Source organism: Pygocentrus nattereri, chromosome 3 (genome assembly GCF_015220715.1).
Source record: "Pygocentrus nattereri isolate fPygNat1 chromosome 3, fPygNat1.pri, whole genome shotgun sequence".
Lineage (NCBI taxonomy): Eukaryota > Metazoa > Chordata > Actinopteri > Characiformes > Serrasalmidae > Pygocentrus > Pygocentrus nattereri.
Window position 1 is genome coordinate 2,403,360 of NC_051213.1, and position 13,784 is coordinate 2,417,143.

Here is a 13,784-nt window from a genome sequence, read left to right on the forward strand (position 1 = left end):
CCCCACTCCATAATCACCGAACCTCACGCTCAGTAACCCCCCTACTCCATAATCACCGAACCTCACGCTCAGTAACCCCCCTACTCCATAATCACCGAACCTCACGCTCAGTAACCCCCCTACTCCATAATCACCGAACCTCACGCTCAGTAACCCCCCTACTCCATAATCACCGAACCTCACGCTCAGTAACCCCCCTACTCCATAATCACCGAACCTCACGCTCAGTATCCCCCCCACTCCATAATCACCAAACCTCACGCTCAGTATCCCCACACTCCATAATCACCGAACCTCACGCTCAGTAACCCCCCCACTCCATAATCACCGAACCTCACGCTCAGTAACCCCCCCACTCCATAATCACCGAACCTCACGCTCAGTAACCCCCCCACTCCATAATCACCGAACCTCACGCTCAGTAACCCCCCCACTCCATAATCACCGACCCTCACGCTCAGTAACCCCCCCACTTCATAAACACCGAACCTCACACTCAGTAACCCCCCCACTCCATAATCACCGAACCTCACACTCAGTAACCCCCCCCACCGCAAATTCATCAAACCTCACACTCAAGTTCAGGTTTTTGTGCTACTAGCATTTAACCGGTTGCACCAAGTAGCTGTAGTTTCAGTGTAGCTTTAAGTTATATCTCCCTGTAGTTGCCACAGTTGAAATAGCTGGTTGATGTTATCAATGGGAGCCACTCCAGCAGGACAGATTATACCTGTTCTCATTGATCAGAGATAGAAAAAATCACAGGCCTTTTAGCCACACAATTATACAACACAGACAGTAACGGAGCCCTGAGTCCAGCTCTGTTCCCAGCACTAAGATATCTTTCTACAGGCAATTACATCAGCTAACGTTACCAACCATTAACTGATAAAATGCCGTTAAATTATTGTGCACGAGAGCCCAGTTAGAACATCGGAGCAAATCCAGCGGAAGGACAGAGTAAACACATATAGAAGACGGACGCTGACACGACCGACTCACCTTTAGCAAAGTAAACGTAACTTGGAAAGAGAAATGCGAGTGATTTCACTGTGTAATGTTTCCAGTTTGTGCCGTTTAGCGTTACGGATTGGCTGCAGAGTGAAAACGTAATTCTGTGCCACAGTGTTTTGAGCAACTTCTCCCACTGACCCAGGAGCAAATTGGAGATGGACAATGTTTTTTCCAGCATGATGGAGGACCATGTCACAAGGCAAAAGAGGCTTGGTGAACAAAACATTGAAATTTTGGGTCCATGGCCAGGAAACTCCCCAGATCTCAATCCCATTGAGAACCTGTGGTCAACCCTCAAAAAGAGGGTGGACAAACAAAAACCCAGAAACTGTGATCAACTCCAAGCACTGATTAGGCAAGAATGGGTTGCCATCATTCAAGATTTTGCCCAGCTGAACTGCAGAAGTCTTAAAGAAGAAGGTCAACACTGTAAATATTCAGTCTGGATGTATTTGTCAATAAAGTTAACACACGTATGGAACGCTTATAACTGTACTTCGTTATACCATATAAACATCTAAACATCTGAAAGGCTCTAAAAAAACTGAGGCAGAAAACTTTGTGAAAACCAAAATTTGTGCCATTGTCAAAACATTTGGCCACGACTGTACAATCACTTTATGCTCTACTACTGAAGATGTATTGTAAGTGTCTGAGGTGCAACTGAAATTCTGTGTCGCTGATTTTAAAGGAGCTATTCTCAACGTGAGGTTTAGGATGGACTTCGCACTCCAACTTACGATCAAACTTACACTCAGCTGGTGCAACTGGCTGCCGGCTTTCAAACCAGCTAAGACTGGTAATATAACACATAGAGCAGGTGCAACACACCAGTATCCTGGTGATTGTGAACGGTGGTTGGATAGTTGTGGAAGTCCAACAGCCACGTAATCTCCCACTGGATGTTGGGCCATGGAGTCCGTGTGTGAGCTGGAGCTGAAGGGATGAGTGACAGTAAACTCTGTGCACTTGTGGAGGACAATAAATATGTCATCAGCTTTTGGTTTGAAATATCGTGATAAATCACAGAGGTGGACGAAGTAGACAAACCCTGTATCTGAGCTAAAGTCGAGACCCCCAAGGTAAAATATTCCTCCAGTAAAAGTAGAAGTTCTTCCCTTTAGACCTCCACTTGAGTAAAAGTACTAAAGTATTTACCTTCAAATGTACTTAAGTATAAAGTAAAAGTACTAAAAGAGGAATTCTGGCTCTGATGTCCTGTTATCATTTTTATAACCAGACTGGCTTCATGAACTCATTTCAGGTGAAAGTCCTCCAGCGTCTCTCTTGGTAAACCAGTCTTTTAATAGAACGTCATTAATTAGTGACGCTGACGTCTATTAAAATGATCAGAAGCACAAAACACTGAAGGTAAACAGTTTCCATCAGGGAGAACCGAGTGGCTCTGAAATCACTTTTTACACACAAGCAAAGTTTCAGTTTCAGATTTATTTACAACTTAGTTCCAAGTTTAAGTTGAATAAAAACTGGCTTTAAACTCAGGATCACAGATGAGCTCCTTTACTATGTTGATCTGTAGGCGTCTGTTCATAAACATAAACCAGCCCAAACTCATTTACTATAAAATGAAATGGTGTTTGTAGAAATTCAGAAAAAAGCCGCGTCAGTCTCGACTGCATATGTGGACATATTTCTATATTGAGCTCTATTTACACAAAGTTAGGTTAGTTCATCATTTATGTTGAACAGACTCTCCCAAAGTTTTACGCTGCTGCGCTGACGTTGAACCGCGTGCTGCACTGGGTCGGTATGACCAACAGGTCAAAACCAGCTCTAAACAAAGTGACCGCTGGGCCCTGATTGGTGCTCTGGCTTTGCGCTTCTTTCGTTTTGACATGTGACGTTTTTATACACACAGAAACCAAAAGGAACGACAGATTTCTCAAAATGTAGGAGGAAAAAGTCGGATATTAGACTCTGAAATGTAGTGGAGTGAAAGGAGAAAGTCGCCCAGAACGGAGAAACTTCAGTACAGATACACCAAAAATACTAAAGTACAGAAACTAATTACATTTACTCAGTTACTCAGTTACTCAGTTACTCAGTTACTGTCCAGCACTGATAAATTTCGTGGATGTATTTTTAAGGCAGGTTTATAAAGATGCCATGATTCTGACCTCACTGCGTCCCTGATTTTGATGTCAGGTCATCTTCAGAGGAAGTGTAAACGTGTCTGTGCTCTGTCCTGCAGAGTGGAAATGATTTCGGCGAGTCCTTCGAGGAGCTACAGTACACGCAGCGTCCACTCCTGCTGGTCAAGCTGAAGGTGGAGGAGCCCACAGTCGTTTTCCAGCCTTCACTGCCGCAGTGCTGGGAGCTCATCGAGCGCTCGTTTCTGCACATCATCACCAGCGCGCTCAGCCTACCCAGGGTACACTTACATATGCACACCCTGAACTTCACCACAGTGCATCTACAACACCCTTCATACACCTTCAGTCAAGGTGTGTACAGCCATGTGCATAAGTCCTAGTTCAAATGAAACGTTTGTGTTGATTTGTGTAAATAAGTTAATAAAAATAAGACCAAAACAAAAATGTGGCCTGTGCAAAAGTTATGGCACATTTTAGAATGTATGTTTTCTCAATACATAATAAGCTCAGCAAATTAATTGTAATTATGAACTAAAAATGACAAAAAGTCATATTTAAGTTTGTTCCTATGTAGAGCAGCGGTTTTCAACCTGCTGGCTGCTTCCCCCCAGTGGGCCGTGGTGGTACTGCTGGGGGCTGTAGTTTTTTCTAAACAAATAAACATGGAGCTAAACATAAACAAAATGCTTGCTTACCAGGTAGATATTTGAATAGTATGGAATTCATCCATAATGAATTAATGGTTCAAATCAGCGTTTTAAAAAATTACGGTTCAGCAGCTACAAGAGAAATGGTCACCGAATATAAAACTCAGAAAACTGAGAAACAACATATGGCAACATAGAACCTTGGGGAAATGGGGTCCTGGGAACATGGAAACTTGGGAACGTAGAGTCCTGGGAACATAGGGGCCTGGCAACATAGAACCTTGGGGAAATGGGGTCCTGGGAACATGGAACCTTGGGAACGTAGAGTCCTGGGAACATAGGGGCCTGGCAACATAGAACCTTGGGGAAATGGGGTCCTGGGAACATGGAACCTTGGGAACGTAGAGTCCTGGGAACATAGGGGCCTGGCAACATAGAACCTTGGGGAAATGGGGTTCTGGGAACATGGAACCTTGGGAACGTAGAGTCCTGGGAACATAGGGGCCTGGCAACATAGAACCTTGGGGAAATGGGGTTCTGGGAACATGGAACCTTGGGAACGTAGAGTCCTGGGAACATAGGGGCCTGGCAACATAGAACCTTGGGGAAATGGGGTCCTGGGAACACGGGAACGCTCCCGTTTGTGGAGGCCGCATGTTGTGAGAGGTTTGGAGCTGCTGGAGAGGATGAGTTAACTTTAACGTGTAGAAGATCAACAGAACGAGTAGTTTGATGGGTGGTATTCAAACGTGTGTGTGTGTGTGTGTGTGTGTGTACGTGTACGTGTGTGTGTACGTGTGTGTGTGTGTGTGTGTGTGTGTGTGTGTGTGTGTGTGTGTGTGTGTGTGTGTGTGTGTGTGTGTACGTGGATCTGCAGGTGGAGTGTAGTCTGTTCCTGGAGCTCCAGGAGAAGAATTTAACTCTGCGCTCCGTCAGACCTGACGAGCCGCTCGTATTAGATCTGCTAAGTCGAGCCAGAGAAATCTTCCAGATGAACACCGTGGGTCCTCAGAGGTGAGCTTCCCCTTTAACATGCCTGCAGCTCAGAGCAGAGTGGTGCTCCTTATTCACTGATAGGGCCTGTTTGGAGCGTGTGGTGAGGTGAACATGGTCATGTTTTTGGTACATTAAACCGTGTACCCTGTTTTTTTGGCGGGGGGGGGGGGGGGGGGGGGGGGGGGGGGGTTCCCCAATTTTCCCCAATTTTCCCCAATTTTGTTGTACCCAATTCCATACACTACTCAGGAACCCCCTAAACACACAATAATACTAGCAAAAGGAGGGCGAGGGCCGTCGTACCCACCCTGAGAGATCTGTGCTCTCTTGGACTCTCTGCCACGGACGGCTGTGACATCACAAGAGAGCACAGTTGTGCTTAGAGCTTGCGCCACTCGGGAGCCCAACGCTGAGTGACTTTTTAAATGAACATCTGGAGGAAAGCTAAAATATCAGAAATACGTGCCCTTTGATTCATCGTCGTAGGCCATGCAATTATGCTGATTCCAACATACTCTGTAGCTCTACTGAACTACTAGTCTGCACATTTTAGAGTTTCCCTGCTCCGAAAACTCACTCATCAACCTCCTCCTGGATCGCGGGACCCTACCGCAAGGCTCACTGGGCAGAAGGCAGGAAAAGCCCTTGACAGGTCATCAGTCCATTACAGGGCAGACACACAGACATGCACTATATTGCCGTCTGGCTTCACACGCATATGAACTTGAGTGAGATCCCATTCTTAATCCATAGGGTTTAATGTGATGTCGGCCCACCCTTTGCAGTTATAACAGCTTCAGCTCTTCTGAGAAGGCTTTCCACAAGGGTTAGGAGTGTTTATGGGAATTTGTGACCGTTCTTCCAGAAGCACGTTTGTGAGGTCAGACACTGATGATGGGCGAGAAGGCCTGGCTCACAGTCTCCACTCTAATTCATCCCAAAGGGATGAGCTCCCCACTGAGCTCCTGAGAGCGACCCATTCTTTCACTAATGTCTGTAGAAGCAGTCTGCAGGCCTGGAGGCTCGGCTTTATACACCTGTGGCCATGGAAGTGACTGGAACACCTGAATTCAATGATTTGGATGGGTGAATGTATGCACACACCTAGGGGCAATTTAGTACCTTTGTGTATAATGTTTTTGTTTTTCTGCATTAGGTATCTGGATGTGTATAAGAGATACAGTAATCTGCTGGATAACTCAGCCAGACAGGAGATCCTTTCTTTCCTGAAGGAGAAACACTCTCTACAGGCCCTTACCAAGGTAAGCATGCACACACATACACACCTGAAGAGGTTGCCAACCTATAGGACTGTACATGAAGGTCCCTTTCCTGCTGTCCATGGCATGATGAGTGCTGCCTATGTCCACTTAAAACCACAGCTGGGAATTTGTACAACTGTAACTTTATCAGAAAAGATTGTGCTGATCTGAGCACTGACAGGCTGACCTCCCACTTCTTCAACCTCTGCAGCAATGCTGGCAGCACTGCGTCTATTTTTTGAAGCCAACCTCTGGATGTGACGCTGAACACACGGACTCAACCTCTTTGGTCGACCCTGGCGAGGCCTGTTCCGAGTGGAACCTGTCCTGGAAAACTGCTGTATGACCTTGGCCACCGTGCTGTAGCTCAGTTTCAGGGTGTTAAGTCTTCTTATAGCCCAGGCGCCTTCGTGGAGAGCAGCAATTCTATTCATCACATCCTCAGAGATTCTTTACCACGAGGTGCCGTGTTGAGTATCCGATGGCCAGTGTGAGTGAATTGAACCCAGAACACCAAATTTACCAGCCCTGTTCCCCCATTCACACCTGGAACCCTGTAACTCTAACGAGTCACACGACACCAGGGAGGGACGACGACACAACTGGGCACAATGTGGACACGTTCACTGTGAGGTGGACTCACTTGTGCTGCCAGCTGTTTAGACATTAATGTCTGTGTGTTGTTCTTTTCAGAGGACAGTAAATCTGCTCTGCTGTACAAGCTGCACACTGACCACTTTAACTGATATCAGAGTTTCATTTCTACAGTGACGTCCCATCAAAAGATAGAATAACATATTTGTAGAAATGTGAGGGGCGCACTCTCTTTTGTGAGACACTGTATATAGTAAAACTTACTTTTAATGCAGAACTTTATTTGATTCATGCTATGTAAACAGGCAGCTGTGTTTTCTGTGAGTTGCCTATTTACATGCTTTAACTGTGGTCAGTAAAATTCCACCTCAGTGTGGGTAGATGTTTATTACTGCAACTGGTATTTTTCAGTCTCTGTTTTCTCCCTGCAGAGGATTGAGGCAGTGAGCAGCGTGTGGAAGGAGATCGCGGCTCTGCGGGTCACTGTTCCTCTGTCTCTGCTCTGTCTGGAGGCCGTGAGTCTTCATGAGGATCTGTGTGATCGAACCAAACACCTCAAGCTCCTTCTCATCACCTACGAGGTGGAGGAGAACCGCCAGCTTAACAAGAGGTTAGAACACCACTCTGAAAAGCTTATAATGCCAGGAATATACACCACACAGGTACATACACACGCAAATACCAGCGACTGACTGGTAGACACACAAGCTCAACATGCACTGTTACGTTACCGAGGCAGCTAAAGCTCAGTGTTCACGGAGGTGATAGGGTGCAAACCAGTGTCAAACTGGATTACAACAGCTACACCTACTACAGTGGTACGGGAAAGTTGGAAAATTCCTCTGATAAAGGCCAGTTTGATGACCTTTTAAATGTCCAGGGACCATCAATGGTTTCTTACACACTTCTGTAATCTAAGCATTGATGTCCCTGTAGTAACTGAGTAATAAGACTTGGTGTATAATAAACTTGCGATTTTAAGATGTGCTAACATCTTCTACACAGAGCACAGTTAAATATGCCATTTTTCTGCACATTTCATGTTATGTTAATTTCAGCAAATAAAAAAGGTATCAGAGAAACAGATGGACTACAGTCTGTAACTGTAGAACTACAGAGTGCAGCTATACGGTCAGTGGAGCTGATAAGATGGACAATGAGCGTAGAAACAAGGAGGCGGTCAGAATGTTACGCCTGATTGGTGTAACACCTAAAGCTACACTATGTATATTTTGGGGGTTTGGAGACCTCTCTGGTGGAAATGTGTAACTGCACACACTCCATGCAGAAGAACATCTTGTAACGTGGGCTGTGGTTTGGATCGCTTCCCAAAGCGGATGAATCGGAGGATTCAAAAGAACTCAGTCAAAACGTGTGAAGGACGCAACTCCTGAGGATGTAAATGAATAATTTACTGTTGTCGGCTGTGCTTATAAAGAGTTTATGGGTATCTAAATAAAAATAGTTTATTCATGGTTATTAATTAGACCATAAACACCTTGAAAATTAATATTACTACCTCAGTTAGATGAACGAATTATATAGTGTAATTACCTGCTAATATGTGATAATAGAAAGTCTGAAAATCATTAATAAGCAGTTATAACATAAATGATGTGTCTGCTCTAAGGAACAGCAGAGTGTGCTCTGATGAACAGCGGGGGGCGACTCTGATGAACAGCGGGGGGCACTCTGATGAACAGCGGGGGGCACTCTGATGAACAGCAGGGGGCGACTCTGATGAACAGCAGGGGGCGCACTGATGAACAGCGGGGGGCGACTCTGATGAACAGCGGGGGGCGACTCTGATGAACAGCGGGGGGCAACTCTGATGAACAGCAGGGGGAGCTCTGATGAACAGCAGGGGAGCTCTGATGAACAGCAGGGGGCGACTCTGAGAAACAGCGGGGGGCGACTCTGAGAAACAGCAGGGGGCGACTCTGATGAACAGCAGGGGGCGCTCTGATGAACAGCGGGGGGCGACTCTGATGAACAGCGGGGGGCGACTCTGATGAACAGCGGGGGGCAACTCTGATGAACAGCAGGGGGAGCTCTGATGAACAGCAGGGGGAGCTCTGATGAACAGCAGGGGGCGACTCTGAGAAACAGCGGGGGGCGACTCTGAGAAACAGCAGGGGGCGACTCTGATGAACAGCGGGGGGCGACTCTGATGAACAGCGGGGGGCGACTCTGATGAACAGCAGGGGGAGCTCTGATGAACAGCAGGGGGCGCTGACACAACGTTATTAACTTCACGTTTATAGCACTTCAGTTATGTTTGAGCTTCTTAAATCAGTAACGTCGGCTGTCTGGCTGACTAGTTCGATTACTTTGACTACGTGTTTACATTTCAGCTGTGCCCATCTGGTTGGTTGCTAGGTAACAGACGTGACAGTTGATTGTCGAGTTTAGGTTTCTTAACTGGAGACGAGAAAAGCCGCTGTAAGATGAGAAGATTCCTAAATCAGGGTCAGATTTGCTTCTGTAAGATGAATTTGTGAAAAATCTGATCTTGACCTGTCAGATCTTAGATTCAGACTGAAGATAGGCCGCGGCCCCTGGTCTCTCACACGTCCTGCTGGTGTCTCTCTGTACGCATGTGTGCAGCATCTGTCAGCGGTACGAGCAGATTGTGGACACGGTGACGAGTGTGCCGGCCAACACAGAGGAGCTGGTGGAGCTCAGTGAGTTCCTGAAGCACACCACCGACGTCACTGTGCACAAACTCTGCGATGAGGTCGAGGAAGCCGCCCACCGCCTCAGCTTCCTGCTGGACTACGCCGCCCTGTCAGGTACTGTTGGGTGGGCATGTGTGTGTGTGTGTGTGTGTATGTGTGTGTGTTGGGGTTTGTGCTTTTGGGGGGTTTTCCAACTGTAGATCACGACCCACTGGTGGGTCACAGTGTGGGGACGAGTGGGTTGTGAGAAAGCCGCATCAGCACATCCGTTTCTCACCGTAATGGAACAGAACCAGCCGGACGCTCACGGTGAAAGAAAGGCATTGAGGCTTTACCAGGAAAGGGCTTGACAATATGCTGAAAAAACAGGCAGTGGTCAAATCCAGAAAGGTCAAAATACAGAAAAAGACAAACATAGCACACAACGTCAGGCAACCAGATCCGAAAGGGTGGAGACAAAAAGGCAAAGAAGTCCAAAACCACGGCAAAGAAACACGGAAGGCAGTTTACAGACAGGAACGCTCAGCAGCTCTACAGAGTGAAGCAAGACGACGCTAAAGCCGGACTCATACAGCTAGTCATACGACCAGAGTCCGGCCACTTCCTATTTCCCCTGTTATATCAAAAACAGGCCTGCTACCAGCAGAGGGCGCCCACGAGCGAGTCCTCAAAGAATGGGAGTGAATGGAGCTCAACGGCTAAAAACACTTAAATATTTTCTAAAAACTCGCCCAGAACTTTCCTTTCATTTCAGAAAGTAGGAGATGAGTTTCACTACAAACGCAAAGAAAACTCACCTGAATGCTTCTTTCAACAAACAGACGGTAACATTACTGTTACTAAGTAAGATAAGATCCAAGATCCAAGATGGCGCCGAGCATGGCTGCCGTGTTGCGAGCTCCCACTTACTTTTGCAGTTTTTCGTTGTTTGTGTGTTTGTTTGTCACTCTTTTTGCACTAAACGTTACTGGTTTCATCACCTACGACCGACAAACACTTCTGGAAATCAGATCGTCGCTCACCCACCGCAAACCGGACTTCGAGTTCCACAACGCTGATCCTTTGTTTACAAACATCGGGGAGGCTCCGTTCACCTGGGTCGCCTGGCCATGCTCGCGCCGGAGACGCCGGAAAAGAGGCAGGAGAGCCGGTGTGCTCGTCAGGCTGAGACGCCGAGCTCACCGTCCGCCTCTTCCCACCTTACTACTGGCTAACGTGCAGTCCTTGGACAACAAGCTGTGTGAGCTCCACGCACGGATCGCTTTCCAGCGGGAGATTAGGGACTGCAGCGTTATCTGCCTCACAGAGACCTGGCTATCCGAGGATGTCCCTGATCACGCCATCGAACCCGCGGGGTTCTCTCTGCACCGTGCCGACAGAACCAAAGAGCTCTCCGGGAAAAGTAAAGGAGGTGGTGTATGTTTCCTGATCAACAATGCTTGGTGTGATCGGAGGAATGTACATTCCATCGAGTCTTTCTGCTCGCCGGAGCTGGAGTTTCTGATCATCTCCTGCCGGCCGGGGTGGCTACCCCGTGAGATCATGGGACTGTGTCTAGCAGCGGTGTACATCCACCCGCAGGCTAACTCGGACCTCGCGCTCGGGAGGCTGCACGAGGCTATCAACAAGCAGATGACCGCGCGCCCGGAGGCTGCACTCATTGTTGCAGGGGACTTTAACCGGACTAACTTCAAAACTTTCTGTCCTACACTTTTCCAGCACATCACATGTTTCACGAGGAAAGACCGGACACTCGATCACTGCTACACAAACATCCGGGATGCCTACAAAGCCCTCCCTCGACCCCCGTTCGGCAAATCAGATCACTCCTCCATCTTACTCCTGCCAACCTACAGGCAGAGGCTGAAACGGGAGCCGCCCACCACCAGGGAGGTGCGCCGTTGGGGTGACCAATCAGACGCTACACTTCAGGACTGTTTTGATCACGTGGACTGGGAGATGTTCCGTGATTCGTCAGACAGCATTGACGAGTACGCAGATGTCGTCACCTCCTTCATACGCAAGTGTGTGGATGACGTAGTGCCCTCCAGATCAGTCCGCGTCTACCCCAATCAGAAGCCCTGGCTGAACCGTGACGTGCGCTCCGCTCTCAGCGTACGCAGTGCTGCTTCAGATCTGGGAATACGGAGGAGTATAAGCAAGCCAGCTATGCTCTCCGTAGAACCATTAAAGCAGCCAAGCGCGGGTACAAAGAGAAAGTGGAAGCACAGTTCAACACAGCCAACACCCGGAGCTTGTGGCAGGGGCTAAATAACATCACAGACTACAAGAGAAGCTCTCGCAGTCTGTCCAACACCAGCGCTGTTCTGCCAGACGAGCTGAACCACTTCTACGCTCGCTTCGAGGCAGATCACGCTGTGTGCCTGGAGAGTGCCCCGCCCACCGCTGATCCCAACCCACCCTCTGTCTCCGAAGCTGAGGTGCGCAGAGCCTTCCAACGGGTGAACCCACGCAAGTCAGCTGGTCCAGACGGCGTACCCGGGAGAGTGCTTAAAGTCTGCTCTACGGAATTAGCAGGAGTGTATGCAGACATCTATAACACCTCACTCTCTCTCTCGATCGTGCCGGCAAGCTTCAAACTGGCCACCATTGTGCCAGTTCCTAAGACAGCCAGCACTACCTGTCTGAATGACTGGAGACCTGTTGCCCTAACCTCCATCATAAGCAAATGCTTTGAGAGGCTGGTCAGGGATATCATCTGTTCCTCACTGCCTGCCACCCTGGACCCACTCCAGTTTGCGTACAGGCGGAACAGATCTACGGACGATGCGATCGCCCTGACCCTACACACTGCCCTCTCCCACCTGGACAAGAAGGACACGTATGTGAGAATGCTGTTTGTGGACTACAGTTCAGCATTCAACACCATCGTTCCCTCAAGGCTCGACATCAAGCTCCGGGATCTGGGTCTGAACAGGACACTGTGCAGCTGGATCCTTAACTTCCTGACGGGTCGACGGCAGGTGGTAAGGATGGGCAACATCACATCCTCCTCTCTGACCCTCAACACTGGAGCCCCTCAGGGCTGTGTGCTCAGTCCGCTCCTGTACTCCCTGTACACCCACGACTGCACAGCCAGACACAGCTCCAATGTCATCATCAAGTTTGCTGACGACACAACGATTGTAGGCCTGATCTCCAACAACGATGAATCGGCCTACAGAGAGGAGGTTAACATCCTGGAAAACTGGTGCCAGGAGAATAACCTCTCTCTAAACGTCAGTAAGACTAAGGAGCTGATCGTGGACTTCAGGAAGCAGGAGAGAGTACACCCCCCGATCTCCATCAATGGGACTGCGGTAGAGAGGGTTAGCAGCTTCAAGTCCTTGGTGTTCACATCAGCGAGGATCTGACATGGACAGAACACACCACACGGGTGGTGAAGAAGGCCCAACAACGCCTCTACTTCCTCAGGCGGCTGAGGAGGTTTGGTCTGAACCCCAGCATCCTCAGGACTTTCTACACCTGCACTGTGGAAAGTATTCTGACTGGCAGCATCACTACCTGGTACGGGAGCTGTACCGCCCTCGAGAGGAAATCCCTGCAGAGGGTAGTACGCACAGCACAACACATCACTGGAGTTCAGCTCCCAAACCTTCTGGATTTATACACCAGCCGCTGCCTGAGGAAATCCAGAAGGATTATGAAGGACCCCTACCACCCAAGTCACTGCCTGTTTTCACAACTGCCGAGTGGAAGGAGGCTTAGAAGCTTGAAGACCAGAACCAACCGGTTCCGAGACAGCTTCTTCCCCCAGGCGACCAGACTGTGGAACAGACAGTAGAACAGTGTTCTGCCCTACCCACCCACCCCATTGCCACCCCATACGAACTCAATGCACTCTGCACTTTATCCTGCACTCCATTACTTTACTTCACTTTACACTGCACATTCGGACTCAGTCTCTACCATGCACTTTACTCTAAGCTACTCTAAGTCACCTACTGGACTATCTCCGTACTTACACACATACATAGATTATTGCACATGTACACAGCAGTGCAGTATCCTTATTTTATGACTTTTTACCTCACATTCAGTGCAATAAGATTATGCATATAATTATGTACATAATGTCTGTGTATATTGTTAAAGTTGGTTTACTGTATATTTCTATATTTATATATCTTTTTTTTTTTTTTGTACACTGTTGTATTTACTGTCGCTGCATTCAGTGGGAACTTGCACCCAAGTTTTTCACTCACCTGTACTCCTGTACTCTCGTGATGTGACAATAAATCTGATTTGATTTTGATTTGATTTGACTGCTACTGAGAGCTGATTGGTTAGTGTTACTGCTACTGAGAGCTGATTGGTTAGAGTTACTGCTACTGAGAGCTGATTGGTTAGTGTTACTGCTACTGAGAGCTGATTGATTAGAGTTACTGCTACTGAGAGCTGATTGGTTAGAGTTACTGCTACTGAGAGCTGATTGGTTAGCGTTACTGCTACTGAGAG

The 13,784-nt window shown here is 48.0% G+C and overlaps 1 protein-coding gene across 1 annotated transcript in view; it reads left to right on the forward strand.

Moving 5' to 3' along the window:
• Positions 1-13,784, forward strand: part of dnah3 (dynein axonemal heavy chain 3) — a 101,034-nt gene that overhangs the window by 12,939 nt on the left and 74,311 nt on the right. Inside the window, exons 9-13 of the mRNA XM_037536069.1 lie at positions 3,227-3,406; positions 4,653-4,789; positions 5,928-6,033; positions 7,059-7,237; positions 9,235-9,419. Of these exons, the coding sequence (XP_037391966.1) occupies positions 3,227-3,406; positions 4,653-4,789; positions 5,928-6,033; positions 7,059-7,237; positions 9,235-9,419 (787 nt within the window). The remainder of the gene's footprint in view (positions 1-3,226; positions 3,407-4,652; positions 4,790-5,927; positions 6,034-7,058; positions 7,238-9,234; positions 9,420-13,784) is intronic.